The sequence below is a fragment of the Juglans regia genome, chromosome 7 (assembly GCF_001411555.2).
Source record: "Juglans regia cultivar Chandler chromosome 7, Walnut 2.0, whole genome shotgun sequence".
Classification (NCBI taxonomy): domain Eukaryota; kingdom Viridiplantae; phylum Streptophyta; class Magnoliopsida; order Fagales; family Juglandaceae; genus Juglans; species Juglans regia.
Window position 1 is genome coordinate 6,896,124 of NC_049907.1, and position 9,692 is coordinate 6,905,815.

At 38.1% G+C, this 9,692-nt stretch overlaps 1 protein-coding gene across 1 annotated transcript; it reads right to left on the minus strand.

Annotated features, from left to right (window-relative positions):
- Nucleotides 1-6,872: 6,872 nt before the first annotated feature.
- Nucleotides 6,873-9,430, minus strand: LOC109005719 (remorin-like). Its single transcript, XM_018984765.2, has 5 exons — nucleotides 9,150-9,430; nucleotides 8,731-8,781; nucleotides 8,100-8,187; nucleotides 7,813-7,894; nucleotides 6,873-7,270 (listed from the first exon to the last, which is right to left on the minus strand). The coding sequence occupies exons 1-5, from the start codon at nucleotides 9,289-9,291 to the stop codon at nucleotides 7,076-7,078; spliced, it is 558 nt and encodes a 185-aa protein (XP_018840310.2). The 5' UTR covers nucleotides 9,292-9,430; the 3' UTR covers nucleotides 6,873-7,075.
- Nucleotides 9,431-9,692: the final 262 nt, after the last annotated feature.

Genomic DNA, 9,692 nt, shown 5'->3' on the forward strand with positions numbered 1-9,692 from the left:
TTTGACACCTTCTAGCTACATATATAAACAATTATTTGCTTATTAGTTGTATATACTATCCAACTATTTACACATAAAAAGGGGTGCCACTTAACCAATATGCATGTGCACCCAGCTTCGCAAGAAGACTGCATGTCTTCAAATGTGTACACACACACACACAGATCATTCCATAATAACAACAACAATTGTTACTACTAATATTGGATATGATTTTCAAGAAGCAGCAGAAAATCCAAATTATCATAGGCTTCATAGCATAATGGATATGCAAAAGAAATTGTGAAATGGGGCCTAAAACTCATTTACCTCCCATTGAAAATATCAAATTCATTTTCTAGCTAATACGAGGCTTTGGATGCTATATATTTGACCCCACATGCCAACGATGAATTTATCATCTCCTAAGAGTTTAGATTTTTTGGAGTTTAAATTTTTTAGATAAGTATGATTTAACTCAAAGAATGAAAGTATAGCATGAGACTTTTCGGAATTAATTCCAAATCATGCTTGCTCTCTACTGATTTTTCTCCTTTGAAAGCCCTAAATTAATTTAGGGTATTTCGAAACCCTAAATTAATTTAGGGGTTTCAAAGATTGAAACCCCTAAATTAATTTAGGGTTTCGGATTTGATCCCTAAATTAATTTAGGGGTTTCAATCTTTGAAACCCCTAAATTAATTTAGGGTATTTCGAAACCCTAAATTAATTTAGGGGTTTCAAAGATTGAAACCCCTAAATTAATCTAGGGTTTCGGAATTGAGCCCTAAATTAATTTAGGGTTTCGGATTTGAGCCCTAAATTAAATTAGGGGTTTCATTCCAAATTAATTACACAATTAATTTCAATCCAAAGATTCCAAACCGAAATAATTACAGAAATGAGAAATCAAACACAATTCACATGCATTTCACGAACTCATTCAAATTTCAAACCAAAACACATGCACAATCTAAGCTCCACAGCACACAATTCACAAAAATCCCATCCTCCATCTCCGATAAACCCCATCCTTCCTCCAATCTCCATTAAAAATATAAATCACAACAAAATAAAATGGGTTTGAGTTTCTTACCTTTCGGGATTCGGATCTTCGGTGAGATGCAGAGAAACGGACCGGATGGGCGGATGGCGGATGCGCACGGCGACGTTGAAGCCACCGCTGGTAGCTGGGTGCGGCGCCGGAAACTCAGACTTAGAGAGAGGGAGGGTTGAGCGGAGAGACAGAGATGAGAGAAGTGAGGGTCTGAGAGTGAGCGAGGCCGAGGGAGGGAATCGGGGGGGGCTAATTAACCCAGGCATGAAACGACGTCGTTTCATGCCTGGGTTTTAAAAAAAAATATATACGCATGAAACGACGTCGTTTCATGCGTATATATATATATATTTTTTATATATATATGGATGCGGGCATATATGGGGCGGTGTGACCGATCTCCGCATCTCGGATAGAGCCCTCCCGTGATGTTGGCGGTGACCTCCCGCCTCGTGATCTGGCGGACGGGTGGTCTCGGCTTCACAAGACGGAAAGGGGCGAACTGGCCGGCACAAGGGCCCCGCTACCCCTACCAATTTGGTTGCGAGGTTCCAACGCTTCAAAGGTTTGTTGTTCGAGTACTAAGTCAATGTTGTAGTGCAACTGGATGTGAGAGAAACTGGAGCACATTTGATTTTATTCATTCGAAGAAGAGAAATAGATTAGTGCATAAACGTTTGAATGACTTAGTATTTGTTCGTTATAACTTGAAGCTGAGAGAGAGGTAAATTTTTTTAATACTAATGTTTTCACTGTTGAAAAATATATAACATTTTCACTTATGTTTGATTTTATTTTGACAGGAGCATAAAAATGGGAAGAGATGCTTTAGATCCAATCAATCTTGAAAACATTGATTTGATGGAAGAATGGGTAGGTGAAGAATCTGAGCTTCTTGATGGAGAAGATTTGGATTGGGCAAGTATTGAGGAGCCATTGGCCTCACTAAATGAGGAAGACAATTATAATATTGGTATTGATGTTGATGACGGAGATGACGTTGATGAAAATATTTTGATTCACATGTCGAATCCTGATCCTTATTGTCTTTTTGATGAGGATGATCATCTTTGATGACGTAGTGAAGTTACTGATTTTATCATGATAATATTGGTATTTATAACTTTATGTTAGTTGTAACTTAAAACTTAAGACTTGTATTGAGAATATTGAGTTTGACTTATTTTGTTGTTATTTTGGAATACAGTTAATGCTTGTATATATATAATTTATCCAGGTTTAAATTATTCCAAAACGGTATACAAAACGGTACCGGTACAGTACGGTACTGGTACCGAAACGGTATCGTGACCGAAATATTATGCCGGAACGGTACACGAAACAGTACCGGTACCGAAATATTTCATTCCAGTGCCTTGACCGGTACGGCTTCCGGTACGGTATTCAAAACTTTAAGTAGCATCAAGGAAATTGTGCGTGCTCTCAGAATCAATTAAAATAGTCACCCCATGGCTGCCAATTTTACCCTTAACCTGCATGGTCCTAGGGTTGAGAGAACCAATTATTGCATGTAAGGAAACTTCTAGTACCTGGTCAGTTTTGGTCAAGTCCACAATCTCCATGGCCTAAATCAGGATCTGGTGATTCCTCATTTAAATGTTCATCATCCAAAACTTCTTCAATGAGGTATAAATTGGGACTTTGACACCTATGAATTGGGTGCCACTTTGAGTCAGTGATAGAAAAGGTCTTTGTCACGCCTTTCTTTCATCTGGTGTGGGCTGATTTTCTGGACAAGGAAAATTGCTTTGCCATATGGTTTAGGTTGGTCTGGGTTAGGGTGGGTGGGATTAAGTTTAAGTGAGGTTGGTTCATGGTGGTGAGGGTAATTATTTATGGGTTGGATCTTTTTTTAGAGGGATACATTTTCTTCCTAAATTTTAGCAAGGCCATAGGCAGCTATTAAATTGGTTGGATTGAACATACGCATTGTCAACCTTATGTCATCCCTTAAACCACTCAGAAAACAACTGAGTTTATATTGTTCTGATAAAGCCCTTAGGCAATTTGACAAGGCCACAAAATTAGCCTTGTAATCCTCAACTAATCCCACTTGTCTAAGTCTAGTCAACTGCTCCATAGGGTCATCATAACTACTTGGCCCAAATCTGATCAGTAAGACTTTCACAAACTCCTCCCAAGATGTTAAAACACTTGATTAATCTAGGTCTCGAAACCACACAAGGGCCTTGCCCTCCATGTGAAAACAAGTAAGTCTCAGACGATGCTGAGGTAGTGTATTATGGAAGGAGAAGAACTGGCCTACCTTATATAGCCATCCATGTGGATCGTCACCATTGAAGGTAGGGAAATCCAACTTTATTGCTCTCGAGTGAACCTCTCCAGTGTGTAGCACCATCTGGTCATTGAGATTGGGGTTGGGGTTCTCATTGGTGTCTTTAACTATTTGTATATTGATGTTGTGCAGATCTGATGCTATAGAAGACATCTGATTTATCAAGGCTTCCATCTGCCATCTGACATCTTGTATTTCAACACCGATTGTGGTGAAGTGGGAATCTGTTTGTTTCCTGTGGTTCTCCATAGTCTTCTTGAAGGATTGAAACCCTTCCCGTAGTTGATTAAACCTCATGCCTTTAGCCATTTGCAATGAGGGGATCAGGGGCTCTGATGCCACTTTGTAACAGGTTGAGTGTAAATGGAAAAATGAAAGGAATGTAGATGATGGGAACTTGTATGATTTCACTGTAATTTCTGTAAAAACAAGCCTTCTTTGAGGGTGGTGACCTCCAATTGCAGGAAACAATAGAATATTCTTGATGATTGATAACTAACTCTGTTAGACATAGACTACAAATACTAGTAAAGTAAAAATACTAAAATGCCCTTGTTCTATTGTATTACATCAAGTAAGAAATAAAGATGAAATAAACGAATGGGCCCTTGATTTCTAGACTGACCCACAACCCTTTTCTACCGCAGAGCCCATAAGCCTTTCCTCCCATATTGGCTCACGTAAGCCCATAACCGATTAATGTCTAGGGTTCCTTCTCATTCCTAATTCCGTAAGCCTTCCCGACCGCCTCTTCTTCCTCATGCAAGCTTCTGCCTCAATACTCCTCGTGTCATGCCCATAGTTGTGTAACATAATCCTGCACGCATCCACACATCGATGAAATTGGCAGGTGGCAGAATAGAAATGAAGATATGGAAATGTGTAGGCTATTGATGATCACGGATCTAGTATTTATAGAGCAGAGAAAAAAATAGAGAGAATTGGGAAGAAGGATAAGGAAGGGGACGGGATAACAAAGGAAACTGAGTAGAAGTGCGGAAATGAAGGTAGCTAAAGAAAAAGAAGAGAAAAATTAAGTAAAAAATAAGAGGAAGAAGAAGAGGGAAAAAGTAGAGGGGGAAGAGGCCGGTTTGGGTTCTCACCTACAACATTATTGTGTTTCTAGCCATCGGGAGACACTCGGAGGTAAAGTTGTTAGGGTGATCATTTTCTTATAGTCAGGTCAGATTATTTATCAAACAGAGTTGGAGGGATGTACGTTTTTTAAATATAATTATTTATTATCATGGATTATAGAAAATCGAACATCCTAATATTTAATGTTTCATGTTAAAATATTTAACATGTGGTATTAGAGCTACATGTTACAGTATCTTTCTTTCAATTTGAAACAAAAACTCAATGTTTGGAAATTTTATTCTCGCTGAAGATAAATTAATGCTTCGGTTCTTCATATGAAAAATTCTGATCTCGATGTTTATGCATATATGTTGAATTAATTTTGTCTATGCTTGGGTTTTGTTTTTCCCGATTTGTTTGTATTGTGTTTGTGCTAGAAAAAAAGTGAAAATCAGTGGAAAGTTTTACCCTTTCTCGTATGGTCTTCATAGAGAGTAGTGAGAAAGTAGCAGTAAGTGGGGTCTGGAAGGGGCGGCGCAAGGTGGTTGGAGTACCGTCGCTGGTACCCCGGAATGGAACGCCACCATCGACACCATGTAGAATGCCTTTTGGGTGGTGGCCTGATCTGTGAGATGGGTTTCGAAAAAGAAACCAAAAAAAAAGGGGGGGAGGGGGGAGAGAAGTAAGAAATGAGGTGGATGTCGATGGTGGGAGGAGGCCAGGGAAGGCATGCCAGTGTCTCCTCACTGGTGATGCCCACGGCTACGCTAGACCGAAGGAAGATTAAAAATGAAACATGGGGTGGCGCTGCTTCGGGATGAAGAAGAAAGAAGAAGTAGGGTAGGTCTTAAGACTCGTTTGGACCTTCGGCCTGTACTGGGCTGTGGGCTTTGGCCCAGTCCAAGGAAATTAAAACAAAGGGACAATAGGCTAGCACAATGGGCCACTATTGTGGCCCAGCCCGAGAACAACAACAACAAAAAAGGAAGGAAAGGGTTGTACAATGGGCCACTGTCGTGTTTTGAATGCTTATCGAAGTTCATTGTCTTCGACCACTGTTGAGGCCCTCGTTTGCACCCAGAACTGGTTACGTTTAACGCCTATTGGAGTAGATATCGTTGATTCTGAGAGTTATAAGCTTGAATCAAGTAATTTTATGATTTTAAATTATCTTTTACATAATTTTAATGTTTTCATTATTTAATTTATAATTTTTATGATTTTGTAGACCTAACTGTGAACCCAAGACTAATTGTGGATGACTGAAACGGATGCACCGTGGGATGACCACTTTATTGGTGAGAAACTCAACGCCATAATTACCATCATGCAAAACTCGTTAGAGTTAGAGGTGGAAGTGAGTTCATAATGTGTTATATTTTATGTCATATATCACTTAGCTGATGGTTTATAAGTTTGTAGTTAAATGATTAAAGAAAAGATAGTGTATCTGATCAATAAAACCCTTTGCATGAAAATTACAAATCACTATTGAGTCATTGACTCAAATGCATGGACTGTCAAAACTGATGAGAGGGATTTGGCTATTTCATATTTGAATTTATTTTGGTACTGTAAATTTAAATTTATTGCAATTTGTAGTTTTAAATTTAATTTTATCGCTTGCTATTTGTAGTTTGATTTAGTCGATGTATTTAAATTTTAGTTTTTTAAATTATTTTTTTACAATATTTGAGAACTTTTTAATTATTTTTTTACATTATTTTATTTTTTCTTAAATATTTTTAAATAGGGGTAGGCCAAGCTGAATTTCAAATTGGGCCTTGGATATTAGGCCCACGGCCTAGGCCCAATTTGAATAGGGCAACTGGGGCCCAGTAGCTGAGAAGCCCACTTCACTCTGATCGGAGCTCCAAACTTCGACTCCAATCAGAATCGGAGTCAGAATAGCTTTTGACTTCTGACCCTAGTCGGAATCGGAGGTCGAAGGTGGGCACTTTGATTCCGTCTGAGTTAGAGCCCATCTTTAGTTTAGACTAGTTCAAATATTATTACTTACTTAATGAGTCAGAGTGAGACACTAATATCTCTATTCTAGTCATAGTGGGATATGAATGTCTCTAGATTTCACGATGGTCAGAAATCTATAAATAACACTGAGAAGTTAAGAGTTCTCATCTACAATATTATTATGCCCCTAACCATTCAGAGACATTTAGATGTGAAGTTGTTAGGGTGATCGTTCTCTCATAGTCAAGTCAAATTCTTTATCAAACTGAAATGAAGAGATGTACGTCTGTTATTATTTTATTATCGTGGATCATCGAAAATCGAAAATCTTTATATTTAATGTTTCATGTTAAAATACTTAACGTGGGGAGGATGGGAAAATTGAAGGTGCAAATGGGAAAATTCAAGGTGCAAATATTGTTGAGTTCACATGTAAATATTTGTGAAAGCTTTTTTACCATACCATACTAAATGAAAAAGGTCAAAATCGTTCATCGAATCAAACATTTTATATGTATTCAAGTAAAATATTACAACTTTTGCTGATTTCCCAATCAGTTGACATACAAAAACAACATATTGTGAACAAACAAGAAAGAAATATACAGATATAAGAAAAAAAACAAAACCGGAAAGACCTTTTAATGTTGTTTTACAGACACAAGAGTGCTTCAAAAGCAGCCAAGGAACTTCTTTGGAGTGTAACCAGTTGCTCGATATTTTGCAGCCGTCTCCTCTGCCTTGAGAATTTCTTCTCTACGAGTAGCTTCAACCATTGCCCTCTTTTCTTCTGCTTGTTTGTGAATCATAGCGGCTTTGTTCTTTGTTTTCTCTCCATAGTCTGCCTTCTTCTTCTCTAGCTTTTCCTGCAAAAGTACATTGGAGTCCTTAAAAGTTGAATCTAAACTGTGATAGAGATAATATTTTGCCATACAGACTGACTAACATTCCATTCAGTGCTTTCATTATAAAGTCTCGTTGGTTCCCCGATAACTACATTACATGTGAACCGGATGTGTTCTTTCATTTCTCTGAAAAAGCTCTGTATTCTTTGAATCAATGAGGATGACCCCTTTTACCTTGTTGAAGCGAATAGAAATCAAGTATCAAAGGTACAGAAAGTATAACATGTTAAATTACCACTTGTCTCAAAACTTTAAGTTGATGAAAAATGCTGAATTTAATTATTTAAATTATATTCTTAAAGATTTCCCCTAATGCATGAGACAGGAAAGCACGAGGACCCACCTATTAAGAAAAAACTTGATATTTTGATTGGAAGGTAGAATAGAGCTATAACTCTAATATCATGTTAAATCACCATTTGTCTGAAGTATAATGGGGTTAGCTTGTAAGGGAAAAAATTCATGTATTCATTCTTACAGTAAGACACCAGGAGCCTAATTACCTCAAGTTTTCTTAGCTTGGCTTCAGCAGATGATGTCTTGGTGTTTTCCCATGCAGCAACAGCAGAAAACTTCTTTTGAGCCCTGTTTAACAGTTACAGAACAGTTGGTAAAGTTTAAAAAAAGTTTTAAGCAGATAGAGAATTCTCTCAAAACCCAATGGAAGGCGAGATGATGCTGAACATTAAGCTCTTTCCTGAACTACCAAATTAAGGAAATAATTATCATCAATCACAATTTTAGATCCCAGCAAACGCTTCAAGGAAAGAAAGTCTCAAGGAAGGCTTACTTGTTTTCTGCCTTAGTTTTCTCGCTTTCTTCCCAGGCCTTGATAATAGATGTCCTCTTTTCCTTCTCAACCTCTGCCAAAGCAATATCTGAAGAACATAAAGCAGGATATGGGTTATCCACTTGGTAACCTTTACAAATCCCAAAATCAATCACATAGGAATCTAGAAATGTGTTTAGGAAATACACAGTATTAGAAACGCTATATAAAAATAAATAAAGACTTATTGAAATGTGTCAAAAATGATATAAGATACATGCAAATGTGACAGGTTCTTCATATTCACCAAGTTAAACAAATTGAACAAGAGAAATGTTAGATCTACAAAGAGATCTACAAATAGTTTTACAATCTGATGTATCACATATAAGCCCCCCGCTAATTTGTGAAGCCGTAACCATACCGTCAAGGGATGGCTATACAAGATGCAGAACAACAAAGTTTGGTTTTGGAAAAACACCATCTTTGTGGAAATCTACATGCGGTAGAAAATTTTCGACAATCTATTCAGATGTTTTTTTTTTATAAGTACAATCTATTCAGATATGGTATAATACTACAAGTGAATATTTGTGGACTAAGCATTTCTCAATGAAAATAAATGGCATTGAGAAGTAATTCCGATACTCACCTCTATCAAGTGAACCCTTTGAAGCTCCCTTCACCACAGCGTCTGGAGTCTCTGTTACAGAAATTAACCAATAAAGATAGATTTACAACATATTCACATTCCATTCAACTGATCATGATGCCTTATTATTCAATTATATGCCTTTTTCATATCATCCGACTGACCCTCTCAAGATTTCCAGGAGATTTTTCATTTTTTTTTCCTGATCATAAGTAGGATTTGAGCCTTGACTTTCATTGAATCGACCATTATGGGATATAATCTAGTTTTCTTCTGAAAACAAAAGGAAAAGTGGATTTCCAATGACTGGTTTGTTGCTGAAACTACCATCATCATCTGTCTTTGCAAATACATTAGGTAAAAAAGAAAACGATCGATGAAAACAATAAATAGTACTGAGATAGAAAATCAGGGCTTACTCTCCACAATAGCTTTGGGTTCTGGTGCTAGAACCACAGCTTTCTCATCTGCTGCATTGTTTGGAACATCAATTACAGAAGCCAGAGGTGGAGCCGCTGTTGGCGTTTCGGCTTCTGCCTTCGTCAGTACTGCCTCCTCCATTAATCAGTCCAATAAGCTTTAGACAACTCGGAACTATCCGAAATAGAGCATGAATGTTTCGACGAACTCCAAAGGTGGCTCCTTTGTTTATAGCCTCTCTCTGCGAGGTATGAATATGTGGCTGTTATACACGTGGCGGTATTGCCGTAGATTATGGGGGTGTGATAGTGGTTCCTGCAGCTGAGGGCTGCTTGATCGAGCGGTAGGAATCCGATGCAGGAGTTGGAGAGCCACGTGGACATGGGACGCCTTCCAGCGCGTTTGTACTTTTTCTTCATGCCGATAGGTAAAACGGGTGAATGCAGTGTCGGGGATGCGCATGAGAGGCCATCGATGTCGGTACACTTGATACGACGCCGTCTCGGATCAGGAGCAGTATTTTAAAGATTTCCTTTTGACTG

Coding starts and splice junctions, on each gene's coding strand:
- LOC109005719 (XM_018984765.2), bottom strand. CDS start 9,291: ATGGAGGAGGCAGTACTGACGAAGGCAGAAGCCGAAACGCCAACAGCG. Junction 7,895..8,099: donor AAAACTAAGGCAGAAAACAA/GTAAGCCTTCCT, acceptor ACTGTTAAACAG/GGCTCAAAAGAAGTTTTCTG. Junction 7,271..7,812: donor CCAAGCTAAGAAAACTTGAG/GTAATTAGGCTC, acceptor GTACTTTTGCAG/GAAAAGCTAGAGAAGAAGAA.